Below are 12,630 nucleotides of genomic sequence, written 5' to 3'. Positions count from 1 at the left end.
CAGCTTCTGAGCTTGCTGACATAGTTTTCTGAAGACTTTCCCAGGACAGTAACTGTAAACATAGATATGTGTGCATTCTTTCTGTTACACGTCTTGTGATGGACATCTCTCATGGCCAGTGCAGTGGGAAAGTGTTATCCTGACCATCCAATCCCTGGCCTGGTGCTCAGAAACCTATAAATCCTGGGAAGAAAAATAAACTTTCTCTTCCTTTCACCACACCTCAACCTGTGTCCGTGTGATCGATTCATCTTCAGCAGCAACATACATGATTTTAGCTCACCATTTACAGAATATCATTTACAAGAATGATTAATATCAGACCCTCCAGAATAAGTGGGTGCATAAAACATGTATAAAGAGGGTAAATTTCAGTTTGGAGGTAGAGATGTAAATTTGGGAAAGAGGAAACTAGACCGACTTGTCAAGGTAGAATGCTGATTCTTTTCAGAGCAGCAGGACTTTCGTCACCGTATTTTGAGACTGTAAAAGCAATAAATCTAGTAAGATTTTGGACCATTGTTCAAAGCTGAGTGCTTTTGTTTGCCCTGAGACTTTCAGTCTTAAGGTTATCACCTTAACGCTTCAGTGAACCTCAGTAGGGATTGCCTTTGGAGTTGCTCTGCCTCTGCTTAATAAGCAACTGAAGCTTGTATTTTCAGGTGAATCCACAGGAATATTTATAATGAGGAAAAGGGAAATCCAATTTATTTAAAAGTAGAGAAAAGATGGATATACTTAGTCAACTCATGTCATTACGCTTGTATTTATTAAGATTTATCCTTAGACCTCACATGTTAGGAAGAAGCCTAGTGATTGCTTTTGTAGCTCCATGGTTGTTAACCCATATGTGCTGAGTCCGTATAGAGAGATTAATGATCAAAATAAATCTCCTAGGAAAGCCTGTATAAATGCAGTTTTCCCTCTGAAGAATGGCTGTATGCTGCTGAAAAAGTTTTGCAGCTACTGGAAGATGCCAGCACTGGTCATCAGACCTTTAGTGAGATTATACCTCCTAACAAAATCCACAAAAGCGAAAAACCGAACTAACAACAACAAATCTCACAACCCTTCTACCAAAACAAGCAAAAGACCCCCTGTATATCTCCAATACAACCCACTTACCATGAAAACAAAACAAACAAAAAAAAAACCCAAGTAGGAATGGTAGTGTCAGAGTGCAATGGTTCTAATTTTCAGATTCAGAGAATTTTGGAGAAGCTCTTACTACAAATGTGAAGTAATGGAGCTGTTTAACCTTTGTACTTCTTTGGTTTGATCCATGAAACCTCATTTACCAGAAACATAGTGAGCACAATTATGAGTCTGCATACTGCCTACATGATTGAGTGCTTAGGTGTAATTATGCACTACTTTGAATATTGTCAGTGGCTTTTTGCAAGTGGAGTAGTCCCTGGATAGTTATCCAAAGACTTCATTTTCCACAAAACCTCTTGCTTAAGTTATTAAAATGCTCAGTGCAAACAGAAAATCAGAAGCCTTGGGTACAGCACTAATTAGATTTAAATTATTATCACTGTTCTTCATGCTCCTCTAGTGATATTTATCAGCCAAGTTAGGACTTCTGGGTATCTTCAAGAATGAATATGAAGGACATAAAGTTTTATATACAGCCTTTGCTTCTCTGCTTCTGTCACCTTCCCCAGAATGTATCTTGGCAGTCTTTAGTTATCATCCCCTTTTTTGCACATTTTTTCCTGCTTCATAATTTTGTTTTAATTTATTCTCTTTGTCTCATCTCATTTAGCGGATAATCTTTAAAATGACAGGCTTACAAAGTTCTTAGAATTTTTGTGATTAATTAGAGTAATTTTTTTATTCAAGTAATTTAAATATGCCGATGTCTCTGACCTGTCCTGGTAGATGGACCTGGGGCTGATACTCCATTCTCTCTTTTAGTTCCCTCTAACTTTTCTGTGAGCTGGTATTTTGTTAGTGGTTTTAACATTTGGCATATGGGGAGGACTGTGTGTATCTTTGTGGTGGATGGCAGGGCTAGTTACCAGATTACAGGGTAGCCCCTGAGGCAGGGGATTACAGACTCTGGATTTCTGCCCAGGTCTGTGCACCCCTTGTGTTCCGTGGGTTCGATGAACACCCATAGCATGCACCAGGCACCTGGGCATGTAAGGCTGTGGTCCCAGGCTGTGTGGAGAGCCTTTCTCTTCAGGACACAGAGGAAGGAACATGGGCAGCTGGTTGGGACAGGAACTGCTCTGTTTATTTCCTTACTGATGACTGCTCTGGAGCTGCTCCCAGCCTTGCAACTTGATCTGCTTGTAAGGAGTTCATGGGCAGAAGGGTGGAGAAGCTGTGTGAGGAGGCATTGATTGCTGGGGGAGAGTCCTTGCTTTTTGCAGTCTCAATTGGGAAGGTGAGGAGATGCAGGGGAGCAGTCAGAGGAGGGGACAGCCTTCTGCTGGGTCACTGTGTGGGCTGGACACAGTAGCTGTAGCTTCTTTTGGTATCCTTGACCTTCCCTGCCACTGTTAGGGGGTGTGTTAGGAAGGGGTACTCCAATGAGACCTGCAAGCAGGTGGTTTCCTTCTTCCAGTCAGGGTATATTATAATATTGAAAATGTGATTCAGTGGAAGTTTGATTTGTATAGTCAAATGTAGATACGCACAATATGAGGAATTGTAGCAAGGAAATGTGAAGCAATAGCAAAGGGATTATGTAGGCTATGCAAGCTTTCTTTCTTCCGTGGATTAAATGGTTAAAATGGAATGATTCTGATGAGTGCTTGAAGTTTTCCCTGTGTTGTACTGACTTTTCTAAACAGCCTTGCAAATACAAGCCTGGATTGATATTCTGTGGCCTTTTTACTCGCATTCAGCCCAGGTGCCTTATTACGTCAAATCTCCTGAATATTTAAGTATATTTGGGATTTTATATTTTTGTGTTTCAAACATATCAAAGATACCTTTCTCCATAAAATTTTCAATTTACTTTAATAGCGCAAGAACAAGGAATCTGTTTTCTTAGAGGGAGTATATCATCCAAATAGGCAGAAACACATTTGTATTTCGAATATTTCTCAGTAAAATGATTCAGAGCTATACTGATGGAAAATGCAAAGAGGAGAAGTTTGGAGTTCTTTCTGATTACCAGAAACCATAAGTTTAATGGATTTAGGTCTCAGGGAAGCACTGTGGGGAGAAAAGTTCACTTTTATTATAAATTCAAATGTACCTTTAGAAGGAAATTATTATAGCATAGATATATTTATTGTGGTACTTGTAATTACATAAACACAAAGCCTTTAAAGTCTTCATTCCTTTGTGGAAGTATACATATATTTATAAATATGTGTAATGATACTGCAAGGTAAGTTAATCAGTAATTTAATTTTCTCTACTGATATTGATTACCTAATAATAAAATTGATTTTAACAATAGTTAAACAAGTTTTCAAAATGATTTTGCAGAATCAAATGAAGGTTTTTTACACCTTTTTAATCTGAAATACTCTATTCTTGGAGACCACCTTTACTAGGTTTGGAACCCTCCCCATATTTCTGATCTTTTATTCATATTTTGCAGGGCAAGGGCCTTCTTGGACCACCTGTAAGTATCAATTTTACAATTCATAAATATACTCTTCAATGAATCTGTTTGAATATTTAATGAAGCTATAATACTGTAATTAAAAGTAATCCAGTTAAAAAAGAGATGGTTTTAATCCTGATGTTCTATATCTGTTATGTGTGTTTTCTTCAGCTACCCCTGAGGCTGTGTAGGTCTGTGGTATGTAGGGCAAGAATATTGGTGTCTGGAGGCATAGTTTGTTGTTTCTGGGAATTACATGTTCTCAGTGCTTGGATGTTTGTTGCATAGGTATTATATGGTATAAAAATACTTTTTACCTTGGTTTTTGTAGGGTCCAGCTGGTGCAGCAGGACTTCCTGGGGAAGTAGGTCGTGCTGGTCCACCTGTAAGTACTACAATGTTTGCTGAAAATGCAGATTTACTCAATTGCTAGAAGGTACTTAAAAAAAAAAATGGGCTATCTAAATACTATTTGGGCTATCACAGCATTTTCAAAAGTTGTTTTTTTTTTTAATTCCTCTGCAGTGATCACTGGTAGAAGAAGGGTTATGTTTGAAACTCAATCAGCAATAAGAACAATGAGTAGCACAAAGGCAGGGCCACCTTTCAGATTAGAATAAAATGTTTCAGAGTGTCCCATACTCTACTTCTCTTATTCAAGGAAACCTGAAATCAAAAAGCAGACCTGACAGAGATACAGGAAATGTAAACTTTATCTACTTAAACTACTGATTTTTTACAGATTTGTTTTGGAAAACAAACATGGAAATTCAGTATTTCTCCTCAGTCTCACTTTAAGTGTGGCTACATCTACTGACCTTAGTGCTGAACTGTGCACTCAAGTTCACCACACTGTCATATTTTGACACCACACTTTACTGAAATGGAATCTGAAACCAACTTTTCTGCTTGAAATCTGAAATAGCATTAAAATTTTGTTTAATAAAACCTACTTTTTAATGCAGTTATAAAAATGAATTGAAAAAGAATATTAAAAAGTGCAAATTTGTTTTGGAAGGTGATTCATCTAGCCCGCTGTCTTGTCTGTAGGAGGGGCAAGAATGGATACCAAGGGAGGTGTACAGGATATTTATAAAATGGCATTTTTCTGTCTACTGTCACACATTCTGGCAGTTAGTTGGTAGTTCAGAGACTGCCTGAATCAGAAATTGCATCTGTGATGCATTTTTAAAAACAGCGTGTGAGCCTATCCTCCATTAATGCAGTCAGCTTCTGAATCCATTTATATTCTAAGCCTCCATAACACATAATAATGAGTCCCACAATGTAATTATGCATTGCATGGAAAGCAATGGCTCTATAACTCTCATGTTTTGAGAATTAATTAATAATTTTTCTATATTAATCTTGTTTATTGCATTTATGACTTAATGATATGTAAAACATAATATTGAAATTGTAATATTAAATTAAAAGTCTCTGCCCAATTATTAAATTTATTTCAATTACAAACCTTCAGAAAAAATAATTTGCATTGGTTCCACATTGTCTTTACTTATGAGAGTGCTCAGCATCAAAATTTCACAATCAGGAAAAAATTCTAACTTGGTAAATTCATCTTGTGCTCTGATTTTCTCCTTTCTCTACTTTTGCCAGTTACTAGAATTCCTTTAGTTCATAAGTTAATAGCATTTATAGAGCAGGAGTGCATCCTGTGGTCACATGTTACAGATTTCTAAAGCAGGCAAAAATGTTTTTGTTTTCTTGTGACTCCTATTTCACAACTTGTCTGCCTTTCTACTAAAAAAAAATAGTTTTCCCATTCTGTTCTGGGAGCTGTGTTGTGGGTTGATGTTCTAACTGCCTACCTGTTCTGTCCTTCTGTAGCCACCTAATTTCTCACTACTGTTGTGTTGTTGTTGTCTGAATATGTGATGACTGGTTGTTATTATTACTATCAATCAGCTAAACTATTTTACCCTTTTTAAGGGAGATCCAGGAAAAAGAGGACCACCAGGGCTACCAGGACCTCCAGGTCCTCCAGTAAGTGATTGTGTTTAATATGTTTACATCTGAATTTTGTGTTGCTGCTGCTTGAACAAAACTTTTGCCCAAGTTCTACAGCTGAATACTGACTTTAGGATATCAGAAAGATTTTGATCTTCCATTTAGAAAGCAAGTTTCCACTCTTTATGGTTACAAAAATGTAGTTTGAAATGCAAATGGTCTAACTTCTGTCATGATGCCTTCCCACTTCTGTAAACTGCAAATACACAGAATCGTAATGTGAATCGTAATGCTGTAAATGTAGTCTTTGATGGGCCTCACTGGTATTCATACTTCAGTAGAGGTGGGCTTTTCTCTGTTAGGAGAAGAAAAAAATATTTGGCTTATGAGACAGAAATATATGCTTCCAGATGGGTTGAGTTCTAATGTCTTTCTTGCAGTCAGATCTGCTTGCAAGGAATAGAAGAAAGCCTTACATCAATGCTTTGCCTCTCCAGGCGAGCAGTTACCTTTTTTTAACCTCTTGGAAGGAGGGGTATGTGTTATGCCTTTGTCTTGTGGCAAATACCTGCCCAGAGAAATAAAATTCAGAGTTTGGCAGACACCTCTCAGTCTGGGTGCTGGGAAATGCAAACTTCTGGGGCGGATGTTGTGCTAATGCCTTTCTAAAAGCTGTACTGTTCTTCTGATGGGAGCCTCCTCCCCCCACTCTTTAGGGACAGACCCTACATGCATATGCTTTATTTATGCCATGTTTCTTGTTTTCATGAAAGTTGCCAGAGAATTGATGGAGGCATTTTAAAAAACATGATTGGTAAATTGGAGAAGAGTAGTTTGGAAACAAGTGGAAATGAGTTCTGAATAGTGGTGTATAGTGCTTCTGTTCCTTAAGGTTTTATCTGTTTTAGGTTTCTGAAGTGCCACAGTCCCACTCCAGTTGATGACATTATGGACTCAAATACTCTTGGCTTTTTAAAAATCCTTCTGCATATAAGAAGACCATTCTTTAAGGAGCTCATTCCTTAAGCTCTCCTGTGCTTTTCTCTGAAACAGCATGCTCCCTCCCTCAGGGTTTCAGAGAATCCAGCTGCTGCTGTGAAATAATCTTTCTCCCTGTTGTGCCTCATAAACCTCCTGTTAGCTTCCATCAAGTATTTGATTTAATATGAGAAAAGGCCTTCCCCCCACTGAGTCCATCTCATTGTACACTGATGTCTAGTTTATTGCAACTGTCATCTACCAATTCTTTTGGGAAGACTGTTTTCCCCATAAAAATAATTTTCCCTGTAAAGACCTGAATCTTTTGGTGAATGCACTAAGTTATTCTTTTTATAGAAATTGCCTCGGTTTCTGTAGGAAACTAATGGGGTTTGGAGATATTTGTTCCATATTTAACAGAAAGTATATTTGAGGTAGTTTAAAAAGCAAGAGAAATACTTCGAGGTTTTTTGAAAAGTTGTTCTAAGTTAGAGGATAGGACCTGCAGTCCTATAATCAAATCCTACAGTTAAGGTGTTTCTCATGTGAGAGATCCTTTGGTTGATTGTATATCTGATTCAAGGTTTAGATAGTAGTTTTGTCTAACCACTGTGTTGCCTAATGACTCATGTCTGGTGATTTCTGTATTGCTGACTTTGATTAATTTAATTTAATTTAGGGAACAATTGGCCTGCAAGATGGCGACGTGTTGGTAAGATTATTGCCCATGTTTTTATTTCCTTTTAAGTAATCTCAGACAATCTTATTCAGCCCATGTGGTAGTAACTATGTGAATGCTTTTCCAGTGTCCCAGTGCTTGTCCGCCTGGCCGTCCAGGACATGCTGGCTTAATGGGTATGAAGGTAAGAAAACTTGTTTGTTCCAGCATTCCTTCCAGAGATGCTATCTCAAGGCACTAGGGAGGGTAATTACTGACTTGAAAAAGGTAATTTCACTCCTAGTTTCAAAAAAATTTGCATCAGTGTGGTTGCTTATGGTTATTCAACTCTTGACTGCCAAAATAACCTCTTGATGTTGAAATCTCTTGCTGCTCCTCTGATCTTCAAATTCATAAAATTTATGTGTGGTCCTGAGAGGATGAGAGTATGTGAAGGATCGCTTCATTCACTTCCTGGGTCATTTGTGGTCTGACTCCAGAAACCCTGAATGTTCCCCCAGATCGTTTATCTTTTTGACTTCTTTTTCTCTTCCTGTGAGGCCTCTAACATACTAAATTGAAATTAACATGTTTTGAGTCTCATTTTATCAATGATTTATTTTAATATATTTTTTGCTGGTTTCTAGAAATACTGTTGGCCTCAGGAAATTTTTAGGGATAATGTAAGACTAACCTGCATAGAAATGCATCCCTGTTAGATCCAGAAGCAGATATTTTGAGCATGGTACTTAATATATAGTGTTTTCTAGACATGTGAGGAAGGAATGGGGTTTGACAGGGAACAGCAAGACAGCTCTCAGCAGTCTATGGCTGTTTTGGAAAACTGTATTTTAAGTTTGAATAGTCTCTATTTATTTATTTGTTTTGTTTTCTGTGTTTATTTTAGGGGCAAAAAGGCTCAAAAGGAGAGTCTGGTGAACCAGGAAAACAAGGTTATAAGGTAAAATAAAAAAAAGAGGAAAAAACTGTTGTTTTTAGCAAACTAATAGTAGTTTAGCCTTGTTTCAAAAACAGTATTATACTTCTAAGTATTAATTGTTTTAACAGAATGCATGAAGTGATATTACATATCATAGTGCTCCAGAGTAACCAAAGGCACATGTCTTTATTCACCTGTACCACGTATTTATTATGATGTACAAATCATACTTCTCTTGCTTTTTATTTTGATTGTTCAATTTATTATAAAATTTACAAGGAAAATTAAAGCTAAGTTTATTAATTGAAAAAATTTCAAGTATTTAAATTCAGGATAATTCCCTGAATTTACCATGTTAGCTGTTCAGCTGCACAGATGAGTATGTACATGAAGAATGAGAGGCAAAAATATATTGGAGAGGGAAAGGACACAGTATAAATCCATAAACAGAGGCCAAGTCTGATTCATCTTGAAAACAGAAATGTTAGCTCTCTCAAGGTGTTTTATTTGAATTTTACTTATTATATAACCTCCTTAATACTGAAATGTTTGCAAGAAATTTTCAGATTTTCACTGCCTTGGTCCATGTTTCAATGTCACAGGAAAAAATATTAGAGAAAAATTTTGCACTCTTAGTCTGGAAGAACAAGAAATCATAGAATCATAGAATGTGAAGGGGTTGGAATGGACCTTATGGATCATTTTGTCCCAACATCCCTTGCCATAGACAGGAACACCTCTCACTAGATCAGGTTTCTCAATACCTTACCCAGCCTGGCCTTGAATGCTGCCAGGGTTGGGACATCCACAGCCCTGCTGGGAAACCTGTTCCAGTGTCTCACTAACCTCACAGTGAAGAATTTCTTCCTACTATATAACCTAAATTTCCCCTAGTGCATTTGGTACCTTTTACTCCTTGCCCTCTCACTACGCACCTGATGAAATCCTAAAAACATTAACGTCAAGAAAAAATGGAATGACAGGTTAAGGGTAAAATATCATTATTCTCTATACTGAGGTTTCTTTAAAATCATCCTTTTGAGTAATAATTGAATGGAATGTCAACCTGAAGGAGTAACTGTCTGGGGAAGTGGTGTGATTTCATTTGGGTTTCTTTCAAGCAGGACATGGTGGCAGAAAACATTAAGTAGGAAATGCACCTCATTCATTGACAGAGCAATATGCATGGTATGGATTGGCTACAGATGTACTCCTTTTGCTTTCCCAGGGTGAAGAAGGGGAGCAAGGACCCAGTGGTGAAGTGGGAGCTCAAGGCCCTCCAGTAAAGTATTTCCTTTTAAAGTGCTACTAATTTTCTTCATAATGACATATCTTTTTCTCTTATTGTTGTAAGAAAATGGATATTATAAAAGTTGCATGCACCTTTTCTCTTTATTCTGCCATATTGTCTATGAATCCAAGTAGAATTATTTAAATCCTTCCAAAACCTACATTATTACTTGACACAAATTTCCATATAGTTCTATGGAAAGGCTAACTTTAAAAACTATTTCATGTCCTAAATTTTGTGTTGTGCTTAGCTTGTGAAAGTAGTTGGATTTTTTCTCCCTTCACCTTCCTTTTCATAATTTTGATGGCTCTGACTTCACTGTGTTTGAAACACAATCAGCTGTGAAATTCAGATTTAGCTAAGATTTGAGGATGAAGTTGCAACCACTGAAGAGCAGGTTTTTTATTCCCTGAAGTTTTTTTGCCTTTTGGCTTGCAACAGAAGTATCCTTCAATCATACCTAGTTACTTTCTTGTCCTGATTCACTGTGCTTTGTTCTGACACATACCTCCTCAGCTTGTTCCCTTGTGAGGAGCTCTTATGGTTACCATGGCTGGAAAGGACTAGGGAACAGAATAAAGGGGTCATTCTAGGTAGGAGAAACAGGCATAACACCTTTAATTTCTGTGGTTTATTTTTTGATGGGGTCTCATGCTTTTTCCTTAGGTGTAAAAGTATTTATTTAATGCCACTGGTGTCCAGGAGCTTACCTTAATGCACATGACATCTAAATGCTAAATTACAAAATTCTCTATTCATGTAAATGTATGACAACATAAACACTGTATAACTAGGAAAATATAAAGAACAGACTAAGTAAAGGAAAGGGTGCATTCCTTCTGCTTGATCCTGAAAAAGTACCCCTGAGTCCCTGGTGCAGACAAAGTACTTGTGTAAGAGGCAGCTTCTGCTGTCTGAAAGGCCTGTGGGGACCAATTCATTTTACTCAGTTTGGTAAAGTTCTTCAATCACTGTGAAATAACACAGCAGAATTAAGAAACAATTGAAGATTGACTTTCTGTTCCTTTTTTTTTTTTTTAATGCGCTACTTATAACATTTCACTGTATCACCAATTGGCCACCATACAAACAAACTCTAAAATAATTTTTTTATTAATATTGAGGATTCATAATATGCATGAAGCGATATCACATCGCTTTTCCATGTGAAAAAGGACAGACAATGCTTTAGAGGCACAGATGGAGAGCCTGAAGGCTCTGCTGTATCTTCTTATATTTTCCTTACATAAATGAATGAGAGGGGTTAAGTAACCAGCCTCCACCACAGACCCTGCAATCCAACATATTCCACTGACAAGATTTGCATAAGACAGCCACCCCTGGGAGAAGTGTTGCTTTTGGTAGAAAGTATTGGATACCACAGTGTGCCTATGATTTTAGAAGCAGGATTAAACTGAGTTCATATCCCTTGTGGGGCTGCTGTAGTGATTGTTGCATTATCATGATTTTCCCCACCTTTTAGGCTGACAAGGCTTCAAATGTTCGGTGCAAGATTGCACCTACCTTTGTGAGGAGCAAGTAGAGGCTGCCAATGTAGAGTCTGCTCAAGGAGTGGGTTTGCCTACACTGTGGGGAAGTGCCTGCAGCTGTTTCAATGAAGCACTTGCAGGACAAGCATGTTATGGCTGAGGGTCTGGTCTCTGCAGGGAGGAGACATCTCAGCTAGCGTCAGTCTCGTGGGAAGAGGAAGACTTCTCTTCCTCTTTCCAAAGAATTTATCTATCTAATTTCCCACAAGATAATTTTGAAGGAAAGTGATGACAGCTGTGATGATAGTTATGATACATCCTGCTGCATTAGGATGTCTACTCAATTTAGCCTCTTAGTGGACATATAAACTTAGCACCTGTACTCTCAGGAACCTTGCCCTGTTTTATCTGCCTCTGGAGCTCTGTAAAATCTCCTTCATCTGTCCAATCCCCCACTTAAGACAATTTAGCACTTCTGCAAATTTGGCCATCACATATTCCTTTCACACAAGCTGCAGGTGAGAATGCTTCCACTCTGAGGTGACCAAGAAGAAAAATCAGTGAGTTTTTTCAGCCCTAATGGTGTATTTTTGGTTTTATAATACAGCCTGATTGTTTTGTTATTCTTAAAAAAATTCTAAAATTAGTAAAAAACAAATTACCATATAAATTAAGAATTCTAATACACCAGTAGCAGGATTTCTCCTTTAATACTAAGAAAATAATTAAATAATCATAAAGAAAGGGTGTAGAACTCTTGAGTCTTCTGTCTGAAAACTAGGACAGTTCTGATGAAAAGAATTAAGTATAATTTGAGCATACTTTTCTATTTCAGGGCATTCTGGGCATCAGAGGTATAACTGGTATAACGGGACCCAAAGGTACTAAAGTGAGTATTAACCTTTCTTTCTAGAAAATGGCCTATATTAAAAAAAAAAAAATAAATGTACACCTCTGAATGTTTGAAAAGCTTATTTAAGCTGCTTTTTTATTTCCCCTGGATTTTCTCTCTCCTGCCAGCTGTATTTCCATAGCTGCTGTACTTCTTGTTAGGAAGAAGATAGCGCAGTCCTTGTAACTAATGAAGGCCATGTACTCTTCACTCCTTTCTCCCAATCCTTGCATTTATGGTAGTTTTGCATGTATGCAAGTCTGTAGCTATAAAGATAGTAAGTTATAACAATTATAAACTATAGCAAATTTTAATTAGAGCTAAAATTTATTAAGTAGTCTCTCCTGTGATTTGTGTCTTCCTAAAGCCTTTTACTTCCATCATCCCAGTTTTTTGTCAGGAGTTTTTATTGAGAGTTTGTTCTTTTTTCCATTCTTTCTTTGACATGTCTGTGTCTTAAATTTCTGCCAGTGGGATTAATTATTATGTGGGCTCTTACTTTGCTGACAATTTTCCTTCTGTTTGTCTAAGTGTTCCTGTCTGTTATTTCAAACCTGGGTGCTACATTTCTAGCCTCATGATCTTGTTAAATCTATATGGCAAAAATTTCTGAAAGGAGTAGAAAGTAGCAATCCTGCCATTGTCTCCTTCTCCAGAAGATAAATCACATAAATTTTGTGATCATCTGTCTTCAGAGACAACATCAAATTTCTCCTGATTATGAATCTTCTCATGAACAATCCTTCCTAACCTCTTGGACATGTTTGCTAAGCTATTACTATTTTTTTTTGCTTTTCTGGCCTTTGTATGTTATAATTCTTTGGAGGTATTTGCCAACATTT

The 12,630-nt window shown here is 37.3% G+C and overlaps 1 protein-coding gene across 4 annotated transcripts in view; it reads left to right on the top strand.

The window, feature by feature from the left end:
• Positions 1–12,630, top strand: part of COL9A1 (collagen type IX alpha 1 chain) — a 126,326-nt gene that overhangs the window by 83,881 nt on the left and 29,815 nt on the right. For all 4 annotated transcript variants that reach the window (XM_086876212.1, XM_086876213.1, XM_086876211.1 and 1 more), the window contains 8 exons: positions 3,566–3,589; positions 3,903–3,956; positions 5,522–5,575; positions 7,197–7,229; positions 7,324–7,380; positions 8,083–8,136; positions 9,344–9,397; positions 11,732–11,785. In XM_086876212.1, the coding sequence (XP_086732338.1) occupies positions 3,566–3,589; positions 3,903–3,956; positions 5,522–5,575; positions 7,197–7,229; positions 7,324–7,380; positions 8,083–8,136; positions 9,344–9,397; positions 11,732–11,785 (384 nt within the window). The remainder of the gene's footprint in view (positions 1–3,565; positions 3,590–3,902; positions 3,957–5,521; positions 5,576–7,196; positions 7,230–7,323; positions 7,381–8,082; positions 8,137–9,343; positions 9,398–11,731; positions 11,786–12,630) is intronic.

The sequence above is a fragment of the Cyanistes caeruleus genome, chromosome 2, assembly GCF_971803275.1.
Source record: "Cyanistes caeruleus chromosome 2, bCyaCae1.hap1.1, whole genome shotgun sequence".
Lineage (NCBI taxonomy): Eukaryota > Metazoa > Chordata > Aves > Passeriformes > Paridae > Cyanistes > Cyanistes caeruleus.
The sequence above is the reverse complement of the archived record's forward strand: the minus strand, read 5'-3'. Positions and strand labels throughout refer to the sequence as shown.